The 15,483-nt window shown below is 49.6% G+C and overlaps 1 protein-coding gene across 1 annotated transcript in view; it reads right to left on the bottom strand.

Annotated features, from left to right (window-relative positions):
- Window positions 1–1,840: 1,840 nt before the first annotated feature.
- The window catches only part of PAXIP1 (PAX interacting protein 1), a 49,602-nt gene continuing 35,959 nt past the window's right edge, over window positions 1,841–15,483 (bottom strand). The window contains exons 13-21 of the mRNA XM_040643763.1: window positions 14,931–14,974; window positions 12,886–12,956; window positions 11,315–11,417; window positions 10,286–10,454; window positions 4,206–4,306; window positions 3,201–3,335; window positions 3,035–3,110; window positions 2,887–2,947; window positions 1,841–2,303 (exon numbers count right to left, since the gene is read on the bottom strand). Coding sequence (XP_040499697.1) covers window positions 2,288–2,303; window positions 2,887–2,947; window positions 3,035–3,110; window positions 3,201–3,335; window positions 4,206–4,306; window positions 10,286–10,454; window positions 11,315–11,417; window positions 12,886–12,956; window positions 14,931–14,974 — 776 coding nt within the window. The 3' untranslated portion in view covers window positions 1,841–2,287. The remainder of the gene's footprint in view (window positions 2,304–2,886; window positions 2,948–3,034; window positions 3,111–3,200; window positions 3,336–4,205; window positions 4,307–10,285; window positions 10,455–11,314; window positions 11,418–12,885; window positions 12,957–14,930; window positions 14,975–15,483) is intronic.

The raw sequence follows: 15,483 nt of genomic DNA, 5'->3' as shown, positions 1-15,483 counted from the left end.
CCCCCCCCCCCGGCACTCATGCGTCCCAGCAGCCCGTGCAGACGGCCGTCAACATAGCAGTGACGCCTGGTCACCACGGAGAAACACACTCGTACAGGTGAGGGGCTGCACTTCTCATCTTAACACTAATTTTGTTACTGGAAAACACTCATGCTTCGAATAACTTGGGCATGTAAATCTTTTTATTTAAACTGTAAGTGGTATGAAATCTAAATACAGATGAAATATTTCCACTGAAAACTTGTCAGAATTGAGATGTGCACTAAGTGTAAATAAAATACACAGTAGATTTTAAAAACTGCACCAAAAAAACCTCACTATCGCAATAATTTTGTAAAATATTGATGACCTGTAGTGGGAACAATATTTTAGATACACGGTGTTAAATGAAATTATAAAAATTTAAAATTTAAACTTTTTTACTGTGGCTGTTAGGAATTTTTACATTGCATATGTAGGTCCTATTTCTGTTACACAACCTTGAGCAGACAAAATAACAGGAGTAGACTTCCTTTTCTTAGGAGAAAATAACTTTTTAAATCAACTTCTGTAAGAAGCATTTACTTGAAATCTCTATTCTTCTATGTTCGTACGAAACTCTCCGAGCCACCAAATCCGTGCTCAGCAGCTGGGCGAGCCAGTTGGCTGCAGACAGCTCCTGGAGTGTTTAAGGATTATTTCTTGGCAGCTTTTGAAAAAAAAAAAAAAAACCCACTAATTGAAAGGTTAATCAAATCAGTCATTCTTGCATGTTGGTTAAACAAACGCCGTCTCCACTGAAGACTGACAGGTGCGTGGCGCTCTGCACAGAAGGCCTGCTTTTCCGTCCGCACCGTCACTTTCCTTCAAGGGTGCGAGTGGTAGGGCAGCCTTCTCGATACTTTGCAAACAAAACTGTGTTTTCAATTATGAAACTCTTCTTCCTTTGCAGGATTTTGCAGAACCCAAGGTATTTCATGGCAACACTAATTCCATCTGTGGTACGTGAGAGGGAACTTCCGGTCAGTTCTGCAGGTAAGTACTTCTGTTTGCTTAGGTACAAAATCATTAGTTTCAAAGCAGGCACATTTTGAGGTAGTTTGTTAAAACAGGTAAATGCCAGAATATAGCACATCTGGAAACAGTCGCTCTTAGGGCGTACCCTAACAGAGCTCAAGATAAATACTTCCGGCAGCCGATATGCTAGGTCACGCGGGTGAGCCTGAGGTGCGCCCGCTCGGTGAGGGGGCGGCTCACCGGGAGACCCCACAGAAGGGCGAGGGTTGGGCAGAAGAACTTGAGGACCCTGAGCCTGCACCTGTGAGGCGTGTGATCTCTCCACCTGGAGAAACCCCAGCAGAGCGGGGAGGAGCGCCTGAAGAAGCAACGTCCTGAGTGTGTGACCGTCGTCCAAGCCCCACAGGAGGGGAGAATCCCTCTGACCTGGAATTCGGCTCCTTCAGGACTTGGGCTGAGGGGATGTGCGGTTAAGGAACGATCGAGTGGGTCACTACTGTTTCTGGGGAAGCCACCCGGTGAGCACAGCGAGAGCAGCTCCGGACGTCCGCGACGGTACTGCTCTTAACTACATGGACACACTACACGTGCTGCGCGGTAAACGTCAGTTCCTGACCCGCAAAGACGGCCGACGGTTCGGTCCAACGGGAAGCATCGGGGCGCGTGGTCTCCAAGGTTCTGACCGGTGGGTGCCGTCCCTCTGCTTGGGAGTTATTACACTGGCAGAGGATGGGTGCCTTCCAGAAATTCTATTATTTTGTCTTGAAATTAAAATGTGATCCAGTTTGATGTAAGTCATATAAATTATGCAAAAAATACAGAATAAAGGATCACTCAATTCTAAGTTCAAAAGTACATTTATTGAAAATGTGGCCAAGATATCAATATAAAAGAAAAGAGTATAAGAAATAAAAATAAAGTACAAAACATTTCAAATCTTTAACGTCCATAATTTAGAGATAGCAAGGTCTTTATTTACACCATTTTATTTGTAGCCGAAGTTCTGTTAACAGTGTTGTGAAAACATTTAAAAACTTGGCAAATGAATCATAAAACCTAATGTGGGCTCATAAATTCATATAATACAAAACATAATTTATGTTTCCTCAGAATAAAATTACACATCTTAATAAGATGCAATATATTTATTATATTTGTTCTCCTGCTTTAAAATGCCTGTCTCCTAAAGCAGCTGGAAAACACGGGCATCTGAAGGGGCACGTGGCCCGTTCTGGCGACAGCGGGCGCAGCCAGACGTCGTCCCAGGGCTCCAGTCGCAGTGTAGATGCCATCAGTTAAATTTATATGTAGGCTTGTTGAGGAAAAAACATTTCAAGCACGATGCACACACACATCCCATACAAGGTGCCAAAGCTAGTTAAGTACCCTGATGGCATTTTTCTTTCTCATTTAAACCAGTCAATCCTGCTGCACACCCCGATCCCAGGGAGCTTCACAAAGGCCCGAGTGCCCCCGACTCCGCGCTGGCGGGACCTGGCACGCATGTTGTGCGGAACCACCGAGGGAGTCTGCTCTGCGGTCAGAGCCCCAGTCGTGGCTGATCACGCACAGGCTGACAGTCCGGGAGCCCCGCCCCCCGGTAAGTCCCCCCTGCGGCTCTGACCCATCCTCCCGGGGCAAAACTACTCTGTCTCCCTTCTGTCTCTAGACAGAAAAAAGGCCCCTGAGAGGAGACCCACGTAACTTTTAAAGCGGTTCTTCTTTCTGAAAGTAAGAGGAGTACAGAATAGGCATTTACAGGTACTCTTTACAGAAAACGCTTATAGCACGGCGTCTGCAGAAACTCACCAGGCCTTCTCCCACTAACTGGCACATACGCATATACGTACGGTTCCGACAGCCGTGCGGAGCTGCTTTCCCAAAGGATATGACTCATAGTCCAGTGTCTGTGTGAGCACTCCGGTCAGAACGAACTCCGCGTTGTGCACATCTGGAAGAACGAGATAAGCGTTGTGGCGGTGAGCTGCTGCTGCGTCCCCGCGCTCCGAGCTAGAGCCGTGAGAGCAGCGAGCCTCACCTATTCCTCTGGCAAAATATTCTCGACATAAGTGGAGGTCATTTTCACAGGATATTAAAATTATTTCTGACAAACTCTAAGGAAAAGAAAATGAGTTTATCGGTTACTGAACAAGGAATCTCATCTGGCACAGTGACGAATCAGCAGCTCTCTTCCTTCTATCCACCTTATTTTGCTTGTGCTCCACGAGTTTCCGGAAAGACGGCTGTTTGGACAGCACTCGTCCTCCTGCACACTCCACGATCGCCTTCATGGTTGAGAGACTTGGGCAGATTCCAGGTGTGATATAAAAATATTTTGCCTAAAAATAAAAATATAACTGCTCTGAATTTTTAGGGCATGTAATTTCTCATGAATTCTACCGCGGTGTTTGCAGAAGCCCCGGCAGGTCCCCAGCGTGAAGCGGGCCTGGAGGAAGCCAGGGTGTCAAGATGAACTAACTAAAGCATCTTCCTCTGTCAGGTAAGACCTGTGATGAGTCAAAGTAACTGGAACGTCTGTCCCTAAGACACACGAAGGATTGTGTTGGGTCAGCGAGCACCGGCATGACCCCTCTTCGAGACCTGTGCGTTCTCTGGGCTCCGACCGGGAGACGATCCCGAGGGCGAACGCCCGTGCTCCGAACTGCACCACAAATGCTACTGTGTTTTAAACCACTCGCAGAAACAGAGCATTTAGAAACTCAGACTATTTTAGGTAAGCTACGTCCTAACATTCTCATTCCTGAGCCGGCTCCCTGGGAAGGGTAAAAACAGACCAATACCAAAACAATGTTTACCAGCTATTGTATCTTCTCAAACGTATTTAAAAACCTTCTGTCTTTACTATTTTCCCAAGAATCCGTACTCTCCAGCTGAGTACGCACTTAATGACAAGAGTGGGAAGTAGAAAAGATTGGTGAAAAGCAGAAAACTCAACCTAAATGTCTCTCGCCAATTAGAGTATTCATAAATACGCTCTCCACACCCCGGAGCTCTGTCGTGCGTGTCGCCAACAGCTCCGTGAAGAGCCGTGCTCCGGAGGCACGCTGGGCCTCCCCGGCGGAGGCCTCCAGAAACACATCCCGGGAGGAAGACCAGCCTCCCGGCGCTGGGAGTGTGCCACCCACTCAGTACTGTCCCCTCCGACTGTGCCACCGGGGGCATCCGTGGGGACGCTGACGACCCTTTACCTTGAAGAGTGGGGAGGCGTGCGCCCTTTTCAGGGACTCTTCCAGACTGAAAGAGAACAGCACCTCGGCCTCAGCGTCTCGGAGGAGGTAGTTCTGCTCATCTGGAAAACAGAGCCGCCCACTCAGAGAAGTGCAGACTCGCAGGATCCGCCCCGGAGGTCTCCCCGCAGCAGGTCAGGGGCATGTCGCTCGCGGCTCACACTTCCCTGGGAAACCACTGAATACTGAAATCTCAGCTATGCTGTGTCATTCACTCTCCCCTGAAAACAGCCAGACAAGATGAAAGACAGACTTCCTTCTCCACAGCATATCTTAACCTTCTGAGATCATACGCTCTTGAAAACAAATGGTCTGAGAGCCGGGGACCCTCTGCACCCCCGCCACCATTTCGCTGTTTCAGGGAGCTCACAGATCCTGGGTGGAGAACCCCAGTCCCAGAGCGACCAGCTCAGGACCAGCATCACATCCAGCGTGTCTGTGATGACCACACATCTCATTAGACTCTAGGAGCTGATAATCCATTAAACTGGATACATCGAACAGATTCCTTTTAAATATATGAAAGTGGAGAGCAACTTAAAGAATACTTTCACCAAATCTTGGAGACTTAGGAGAATTGCTTTTCAGAGTTCTCATGGTAACATTTTAAGAGATGTCCAGTTTACCAAAAATCAAAGACCACAAAATGTTTGAACCTTCTTCTACATGTCTCATGCTCAGAAATGCACTTCTTCCTCATTTCATCATAATAACCAGGTAGCGTAACACAGAGCGCTCTAACCTGATGACACGGTCCCCAAAAGTGCGGCACAGGCAAGTCTGGAGTGGGGCTGACGCACATCAGGACTTGCAGGCCACACGGCTTCTGCCAAATACCCTTTCCATAAAGCAATGAGGCTTTAACCACGTAAAAACCATTCTTCGCTGGGCAAGAGCAATCGGATCAGTAAAGAGACAAGTTATTAACAACTGCTAAAAATACAGGATCAGCAGGTCAGTCAGATAAAGCTGCTACGCTGTTTTAGGTGGAAAAAGAATGTCTGGAAATCGGAGAAATAAAAAACGAACACACAGTACAGTCGCACATGAAATATCTGAGATGTACGTTTCTAGGGCACCCACGGCGGCTGCTGTGCCTTCTCGGCACCTGGTGAGGTGTCCCAGGCAGCAGCCGGGGCTTCGGACAGAGACGCCAGGGGAACAGCAGCGCCCCGCCAGCCCCACTGCCCAGGAGGTGCCACACGCGGCTCTGCTCGCTCTCTCGCTTCAAATAAATAAATCCCCAAAGAAACACCAATGCAAGGCAGGAAAGCCTAACACGAGCTTAGAACTTTCTTGTGCCAAAGGCCAGGAAGTGCTCAAAGACCAAGGGGACAGACTGCGGGACCGTGAAGCCAGCTGGGGTGGCTATCACTGGACATAAAGGACAGCACGGTAACAACCCACGGAATAAAATTTTAAAAAGGAGTCCATACGAGGAAATATTGAATCAAAGGAACAGTAATACTGGCACAATTTCAGCGTACTTCCCCACGAATGACACATTGCACAGAGGCAGCCATCAGATGTCACCTGCTCCCAGGGATCACAGGGACCCATGAGTCACAAGACAGAACAGCACAAGTCCGGCAGAAGCGCAGCAAGGACCTGGCCCCGAGCGGGGAGGCCATGCACTCGGGGAAGCAGCAGGTACACCCAGACAGAGGGACATTCTATCAACTAACCAACTGACGTGACCAGGGAACACTGAGGCGACGTGGCGACCCTGTGTACGATTCTGACCCGGACCCTCTCTGGGACAGCTAGGCAGAGCCAACCGAGGATGAGACCGTGGCCATGGACCGGACTCTGAGGGTCGTACTGTGGCCATGCGGCAGAATGGCCTCTCGCGCAGGTAACACACAGCAAGGTGTTCGGGGAGGACGGCGCATCACTTTGGCAACACACCCTTTCATGGTTCAGAAAAAAGCAGCAATTTTACTATACTTGCTGCAACTGTTTGGTAAAAAGATTTTTTTTAAGTCAGTCACAAGCTGAATATATTTAAAAATCGATAAAATGTTGGGGCGCCTGGGTGGCACAGCGGTTAAGCGTCTGCCTTCGGCTCAGGGCGTGATCCCGGCGTTCTGGGATCGAGCCCCACATCAGGCTCCTCTGCTATGAGCCTGCTTCTTCCTCTCCCACTCCCCCTGCTTGTGTTCCCTCTCTCGCTGGCTGTCTCTATCTCTGTCGAATAAATAAATAAAATCTTTAAAAAAAATAAATAAATAAAATAAAAATCGATAAAATGTTAAAAGATGGGTAAAAGAAAGAAATGACTCTGAAAGCAAAAATTCAGACACTAATTACTGCAAATCACCCAAGTAAGGTCAATAAATTTAGAAAATAATCCCAAAGTGTCAACTTTTGGCCAAAGTATCAACTTTTGGCCAAAGTATCTTTAAGTATGTACTAAAAATAAATGATTTGGGGCGCCTGGCTGGCTCAGTTGATGAAGCATCTGCCTTCAGCTCAGGTCATGATCCCGGGATCGAGCCCCACCTCCGGCTCCTTGCTCAGCAGGGGATCTACTTCTCCCTCTACCCTTGTCCCTGCTCATGTTCTCTCTCTCTCTCTAAATCTTTAAAAAAAAAAAAAGATACGCATATACCAAAAAACTGATCCTGAAGCTGATATGGAGGGCGAAAGACCCAGGGCAGCCGACTCAACGCCAAAGGACAAGAACAAGCCCGACTTCCAAGCTCGCCTGGACGCTCCGGGAATCAAGACCGCGCGGCACTGGCAAGAGCGAGCCCAGAAACAGACCCGCATCCACAACATAAACTGGCCTTTAACAAAGGAGCAGAAGACCAGATGCCGGAGCAAAGATCATCTCTCCAACAACTGGACGTCCACATGCAAGAACTGAACCTAGACACAGACTCTACATCCTTTACAAAAATAAAAACGGATCACAGACCTAAGTATAAAACTACAAAACTCCTAGAACACAGGAGGAAGTCTAGAGGACCCCGAATATGGCGATGACCTGAGACACAAGCTGGACTTCATTAAAATTAAAAAGTTGTGTTCTGGGAAAACAATGTCAACATAAGGAGAAGACAAGCCACAGGCTGGGAGAAAATAGTTGGAAAAGACACCAACTGATTCAGGACTGCTGTCCAAATGTACAAAGAACTCTTAAGATTCAACAATAAGAAAACAACCCAATTTAGAAAATGGGCAAAAACTCTGGACATGTCACCAGAGAAGATACAGAGGTGGCAAATATGCACATGAAAAGATGCTCCGTGATCTACGTCATTATCGAACTGTAAGTTAAAACAAAAATGAGATGACCACTACACAACTATTAAAATGGTGGAAACTCAAAACACGGACAACAGCAAACGCAAGCAAGGATGTGGAGCAGTGGGAACTGTGCTTCGCTGCCGGCAGGAGCGCAGGATGGTGTGGCTAACTTGGAAGATGGCTCCGTGGTTTCTTACCAAACTAAACATACTTTTACCACGTGATCCAGCAATCCCAGCCCTTGGTACTGACTCCAAGGAGGTGAAAACACAGCCACACAAAAGCTGTACAGGAGTGACGACAGTGGCTGTACTCACAGCGGTCAACCCTTAGAAGCAGGGAAGATGCCCTTCCTTCGGCTGGTGAGCAGACAAACTGCGGCCCAGGCTCAGCGCCACAAAGACACGAGCTACGAAGCCACGGAAAGACAGGGAGGAAACGGAGACGCCTCTCAAGGAGAAGCCGCTCTGGAAAGGCACGCACTGCTGTGATCCCGACTACATGACACCCAGAAAAGGCAATCACTGTAACCCGGAAAAATTCTCCTAGATCCTGATATTTAGGGAACCAAATCTGAAATCTCTGAATATTTACTATTAAATGTTTATAATGTGACTAAGCCACCTTCTCACCCTCAGAGATCGACAGCTACGCCACACCAGTGAAAACCAGTCAAAACTTCGTGAAGTAGGAACTGCTGTCAACTTTATCAACAGATCAAAGAATCATGCTTCACAAACTGGGGAAGTTGATAAATTAAGCAACTCAAATTCCATGTAGGAAGACTGTCACATTCTCAATTTTATAACTCGTCTACAAAATTGGGAGCTAACCTGTAAGTTTATGGGGGTTGTTCCTACAACTTTTCTCCTTTGCTTACATCATTAGGTTTTGTATTTCAATATCTTTTAAGGACAAAGAAAATTTATTTCAATTGAAAAATTTTCTAAGCATTAATACAGTTATCCTCGTTATTTGTAACCCCAAGTCAGTACTGCTGGTGTTTCTGCAGCCACCTGCAGAGACGCGCGCCGCAGGGACAAACCTGAGCGGCCATGTGCCCGATCCCAGAAGGCAGCGCCCTCACCATGAAGCCGTTTCCTTCCTGGCGTGTACTTAGTGTTAATTTGTTCACATTTTCATGCTTTTTGTTGATGAGTCTGTAGTCACGAAGGCCCCGGTGGGTGCCGCGGGGCCACCAAGGGAAGAGACTGTGCGGACAAAGCACGAGCTAGGACGGCTCGGTTACAGCTCGGCTGGCCAGGTCGCCAGGGGAAGGAGCCAAGAACAGGTATTAGCAGCGTCTTTCAACAGAGGCACGTCCAGCAAGGATTTACAGAGCCTGCCGGGGTAGGTACTGGTCAGCTGATGAAAATGTGACTGGGCCTAACAGGAACCCAGCCGTGAGCTTCCTCTGGCCTCGACGGCCCCATATTCACGAATTTGGGGTCTGCGGCTGCTCTGCAGAACAGGATTACCGCGAATAACAGGAATCGGCTACATTATTACCGTTGAGAATTTAATTTTTTTCATTATTGTTGGTCTTCACATAAAGGATTCTTTCCTTAAGAATCACGGAATTTTACGTCTGGTTCTAGCTTTGCTGTAAATAACAACCCTAATTTCTCATCTGTATATTACACCACATGAACTTTAAAATATATATGCTTTTTATTAATTGTGTTACACTAAAGACTGAATTAGGTTTAAATACCAGTGGCCGAGAAAAGACCATGGATCTGAAATGCTTCAATTTAGCATTAACGAGCACTTGTCCCTGTTAGGGACAACTACGGCTAATTTCGTGGGTCAGAAGAGCGCGAGGCCCAGGGGCGCCAGGGTGGTCTCTGAGGGTCTGGTGGGTTGGTACCCCTCTGCTCCAGGGGCAGGAGCAAGGAGGGAGCAGCACCCAGGGCACGTGGCTGGCAGAGAAACACGAGTGTGTGCGTGTGCGCCCTAACTGCTGTCACTGCCACGAGGGCGGGGGGGGGGGGGGGGGGGGGGGACACGACACAAGGGAGTTAAGTCTTAGCACCACTGTGCTGGGGCTTAAAGACCAAAAACAAGAAACCAAACAGACTGTGGAGATGCCTGCCACGGGGCCAAGCTCCTCTTCTCCCGCTCCGCCCAGACCAGGGGCCAGGTGAGGGCTGAGGATGTGCGTGTGGGGGTCACAGTGGGCTGGGAAGGCCCGCACACGGAGGACACCACCACCGCTCCTTACGCGAACAAAGACGCAAATCAATGTGGACCCTACAGCTTCGTGGAGAAATTGTTTGAAATTTATGTTCACTCTGTGTGTAGCACGGTTCTAAAAACACTCGGGCACACTGGCGAGCAAAGCTCTCCTGACTACCTAGAAGGAACTCCCACTTGGTGCTCTGAAGGACGGGAGGCGGGCGAGGGGAGGCACACACCCATCCCTCCGGACAGAGCCCGCATTCAGAACCGGGCCAGGGCCAGCACAGTCCTGGACGCCACTGTGCGTGAGAATGGCATTCTACAGCCACTTTCCAAACAAAACCTGGTCAGCAAACAACAGAGCAGTGGCAGAGAGCTCGTCTTCCCCGAACACTGTCCGAGTGACCAAAACCCTTCTACTTCACGTACAACGCAAACATGTCACCTGACCGCTGGGACACGGAAGAAAGTTAGGTATTTTACTCCTGGGGAGCTGCCAGGAGTAAAACCGCAAACTAGAGGTTTGTTGGGATGAAAATGGACAAACTCAAGGGAACAAAAGGTCTGCTCTCAGCATGAAACACTCAGGTAGTGAAGCCAGCACGTACCGACAAACTTCTGACACTTGAAACACTCCTCCAGCCACTCCGGTGTCACGATGTGCCTCACCACCGAGATGGCCGTCAGGAACTTCACCGTGCGTGTCACTTTGCTGGCGATGAGATGTGTGCACTTCTGCGCGGACTCGGCGACCTCGCCCCCGAGAATGTAGAGCTTCTGCCAGGAGGAGCACAGAGCAGAGGTGAGCGCGGGCTCTGCGGGCCCCGGGACGGCGCAGACGGTGCACACGTCCGTCGTCACGTCCGCAGACACCACATCCCTACAAATGAGTCCCCGAGAACCAGGCAGCACATCTCAGACTTGTTGCTGAAGCGGGGTAGTGAAGCAGTGACCTACAGTCTCTGGTTTCCAAGAATCCCAGCAAAGACATGGCTGAGAAGACGTGAACATATGAAAAAGACCTCAGTGACTACACTCATAAATGTAAAAAAATTGTACTAAACTCAGAATAGCATTTGTAACCGTTTCTTTTCCTTAAAAACGATGAAAAGCACAATGTAGGAATCCAACATAATACGGGTGAAGTTTTCACCACCCCCCACCCCCCAGCAACAGGAAGCTGTTATTCCAGAACGTGTATTTGAGGTCGTGTCCCCAACTTCCTATCCAAGTACACACATACACAACTCCCCCCGAGCCCCCCAGGCGGCCTGCGGCTCCAATGGGAGACACAGAGTGGCAGGCGCACCCCCAAGGCTGGGGGTTTCTAGAACACTGGCCTTTGAGCAGACTTGCTCATGTGCACGTGGCTAGGAGAACGTGTCTTGGTCTAATCACCACAGTCATACTAAGACTGCAAGTGTATAAAACTAAATATAAAAAAACACAGAACGAGGTGAAAAATCATTAACAATTTAATGACTACTTGTTAGTATAAAAACTACTACTTTATAAGTATATGCTATTAAGACTATTAGCCTATTCCTGATTAAATGTTCTTTTAATAAACTGCTACCCTAAAGCAAATCTCTATAGAAAGGCACAGCAAAATATCCTTATAGAAAGTATAATTTTACCTTGATATACTGTTGCACCTGGACAGGCTCAAACCCAGTGAAAAGCACAAAAGGGGTCAATTCTGGCGTTAACTTCTTAGTGGGAGGGGGTATATCTTCGATTCTACAAAATAAATGCACAAAACACAAAGGTGACTTTGTTTACTTAAAATAAAAACATCCTTTAGCAAGCAAGGGATTTTAGTAGTTTTAACAACTGTTCGGAGCTTTAACTGTGTGGGGTTTTTTCCGTCAAGGAGAATGTGAGGTACCTGTCCTTTCTTTCCCACCTCTTACACAGTCTCCCCCAAAAGACTGTGCATGGCACCCCCAAGGAAAGTAACCCATCGATACCCTCCCCCTCCCAATTATGAATGTTTTCAACAGCTTTAAAAAGAGGGCAGACACTTTGGCCGGACTCCCCCATCTTGCTGATTCTGCCAGGATAACTGTTGCTAACGGGCCTGTTCTGGGTCCGTGTCAGTCACTGAGGGGGGTGTCCTGGGAGCTGCAGCCTCTCGCAGGCCCTTTGCCCCCCTGCCCTGTCTTACACCAGAGGCTCAAAACAAGCTATCAGACTTAAGCACACCTTTTAAATTAATCAGTCTTTTACATACCCTTAAAATTTTCAAATTCCACTTTTAGCTTACATTTGAGACTGTCTAGGTAAAATTGTTTTTTAAGGTTTATTTATGGCATTTTGATGGCCATCTTAAAAATAATCACAGGGGTGCTGGGTGGCTCAGTCAAGCATGCAATTCTTGACTTCGGCTCAGGTCTTGATCTCAGGGCCGTGAGATCGAGCCCTGCACTGGCTCTGCACTGGGCGTGGAGTCTGCTTGAGATTCTCTCTCTCCCTCTGCCCTCCCCCCCGCCCCGACACTGCTCACGATCTCAAAAAATGTTATATATAAATAATCACATATTACGGATGTTACTGCATACTTCCATAACTCACTCACTCACAGACTGTGATGTGGGGGCAGAACAGGGAGGATGCAGGGCAGGGGAGAGACGAGGAGAAGCTGGTGACTGCAGAGGACAGCCCAAGCAGGTCAACTGTGGTTCACCACGTCCAGCTTGAAAATAACGGCTTTTCCAGGCCCACGGATGAAGCAGAGAGCTCCCTAGTTCATCCTGTATGTGCTGTGCCTTACTAATCGAACGACAGCCAGGACTCGTTACCGACTGTACTGGCCAACCAGGTCCCTAGCCACCTGTGCCCGGGCTTTTTTCCAGTGCCACCACACAGGTCCTTCCACAGGGGTCTGGGTCCCTGCCCATCTGGGCCACAGGGCACACCCTGAGGGCACAGTCCCACACACGCTGGTGCAGCACGGCCAGCCCAGCCAGGCTCCCACCTGCTCTGCCACAGCAGCTACGCTTTACTGAGGTTCTGAGGTTTTGCTTAAAAAAATCTTTAATAAAAAAATACTTATCTATCCACCTTTATGTCCAGCAATGAAGTTGTGAAGCAATAAGCAAATCTTATTTACTATGAAAATGTTCACAAATTTCCCCAATGGTGACCAGTTTGTAAAACACACCTGTAAATGAAAACCACCACAGCTGACGTAGGGGGTCATTCCTACCTGGCTCTTTTGGAAGAAGGCTGGATGTTGGTGACTTCATTCTGTTTCAGTTTGGGAGGTAGTCTCACACCCTGTAATTAAAATATCACTTAAATCAATCTCACAAGTAATACAGGCGCTTCTAAGAAACCTACGTCCAACAAACTCTCTCCTACAACATTCATGCTCCCCACCGCATCGAAACTAGTATTTGCCCAGAACAGTGACAAGGAAGTCACCGCCCGGGAGCAGGAGGGCTTTCCAGAGAACCTCTGTGTAACTCTCGGCCTGCCTTCCAGGCTCCCCAAACCCTCCCGGTCCTCAGGGTGTGCCCATCCCCCCACCCCCAATCCGAGCCGCGCAGGCCATCCTCCACCTTCCAACAACCACGTCCTCCCTCCCTCCACTCCACACTGCACACGCCGTCCTCCACCTTCAAAACTGCATGGCAGTTTTCACTTCAAATGTGTTGTCTTATGTCCCAGTTTGGAATCTGGCAAACCTCCTCACTGCAGTTACATCCCCTAAAAAATGACTCTTGCTAAGGAGGAGCTCTGGCTAGGGCGGTTTGCAGGGCTCACCGCACAGGCAGCAGCACTGCTGGGAGCAGGGCAGCTTTCCCAGAGCTGCTTTCAAAGGGACACCATACGTTTTACTGTCTGAAGCCTCTCCGTCTTCCTGTTTATTACCATTTTCTAAATACTGCCGCTGTTACGTGGACAACCCACACAGAAGTCCGCGGGTGTACAGGAAACGCCCGAAACCTACTCGCCCGTCAGACAGGGGCCAGGCTCACTGTCTCTCCCTGGCACCTTGACAAGGAGTCAGCCCTCGGCTCTCAGGAGCCGGCAAGCACCCTGAAGTGTCTACACCACCACACAGCAGCAGCAGCGAGAACAGGCAGTGGGACGGAAACGTGTAAATGGGCAGCTCTGTAACTGCGGACACGGAGCCACAGGGAGAGCAGTGTCTGGGCCCCTGGGGTCTGGCAGGGCTCTTCCCTGATGACCACGTCCCCAGCTTCGTCCTGAAGGCCACCGTTAACACTGCTTTCATCGAAATGAATTAGGAGAGTATCTGCTTTTGCCCATGCGTCAGAGCTGGTCGTGTTTTGTTCAAACCATAATTACTAGCTGAAGCAAAGGGAAAAACCCCCACGTGACCACGCTATCATCAGCACAAAGGAAACAGACTCTGACGATTATCAGCGGCTCCCAGGTTAGACGTGGAAAACAGCACGCAGAGCTCGCGAGTCAGAGCACAGCTGAGGTGCTCCTCGTAACGCCGACGAGCGCACGCCCCTCAGTGAGCTGTTGGCGGACACACAGCCTCCCTCACCTCCGCAACGCTCAGGGGTGTGCTGAACGTCCGTGCACGTCACACACAGTCCTTCCGCGGAAAAACCCAGGAGAGCACATACGGGAACACGCACGTAACCCTGAACCTTTAACTTACGCTGCCACCACCAAGGAAACCACAGCTGTCCTCACAGCGGCAGGCGCATCAGCAGGGACAGTGACCGGGAGACAAGTTCTACAGGATGACCTTACTGAGATGTGTCACAGAAACACAGCCAGAAGACACAATTCATGTCCTGTCATACCTGACCGACGGGAGTGCAGACAGCCCCGAGGGCCGCCCAGCCTTGTTTCCTAACTGACCATCACCAGCATTCCAACTTGTGCCAAGTACCAAAAGAGAGACTCCCCCCTCCAACGTGGCCAGGCGCCCCCTTCCCGTCTCCTCTGCAGCCCGGAGCGAGTCGGAGCTGCCGGTGTTGCTCTCAGGGCTCCCGCTCGTCCTGCTTCCTCCTCCGCCCCTTCACAGCCACACAGCTCTCGGAGCCGACAGCGCTCCTCCGCACAGAAGCACCAACGACTGACGCCACCGCCACTGAGGGGGGAAGGACCCAGGGCGTGCTGAACATTTCATGACGGGTGAGAACGTACCACCCTCATCTGCTATGCAGACACATTCAAGAGCTTTTAACTGACAGATACACATCTACATCTACTGTGATTCCCAACAGTGCCAGTCCACGCGACCGGGCCAGAGCCTGGACGTACCATCAGCACCTCTGCCGACACCTTCAGCGGGACTCTCCAAGCATCTAGAGAGAGAGAGAAGTTACTTTGACGACAACACACGGTTTCAGCGGAAAGGCTTGCTTGTGAAACCCTTTTCTGGGGCTGGTAACCTTAGACACGTAGGCTGCTTTGTGCACATTTATCAAGGGCACACGAAAGAACTATGCTTGTGCTAAAAATCCCTCCAGGACAGGGGAGCGCGGCAGGCTGCTGCCGGGGTCATGCTCAGGGGCTAATGCTCCGAGCCTTCTCCAGGGGAGCGGCTCTAGGACAAGCAGCAGCGCACAGCCCCGCACCCCACTGTGGCCGCCGTCCACCGTGTCTGGGAACCACCACCACCCGTGGCAACAGGAGGCCACTGTGAAGGACCACAGCGTGTCCCCCACATGCCGGCCAGGCTGAATGCTCCAAGGAAGGATGAGGAGTCTTCGTAAGGTTTTCATTTCAGAATTGAAAGCAGACAGGGACATATGTCCCAGGGAGGGGGATGATGGCTTAAACTGAAGAGCGCTCTTGTGATGAAAGTCATCAA

Source organism: Ursus maritimus, unplaced genomic scaffold (genome assembly GCF_017311325.1).
Source record: "Ursus maritimus isolate PB19 unplaced genomic scaffold, ASM1731132v1 scaffold_3, whole genome shotgun sequence".
Taxonomy (NCBI): domain Eukaryota; kingdom Metazoa; phylum Chordata; class Mammalia; order Carnivora; family Ursidae; genus Ursus; species Ursus maritimus.
This window is presented reverse-complemented; position numbering and strand designations above follow the sequence as displayed.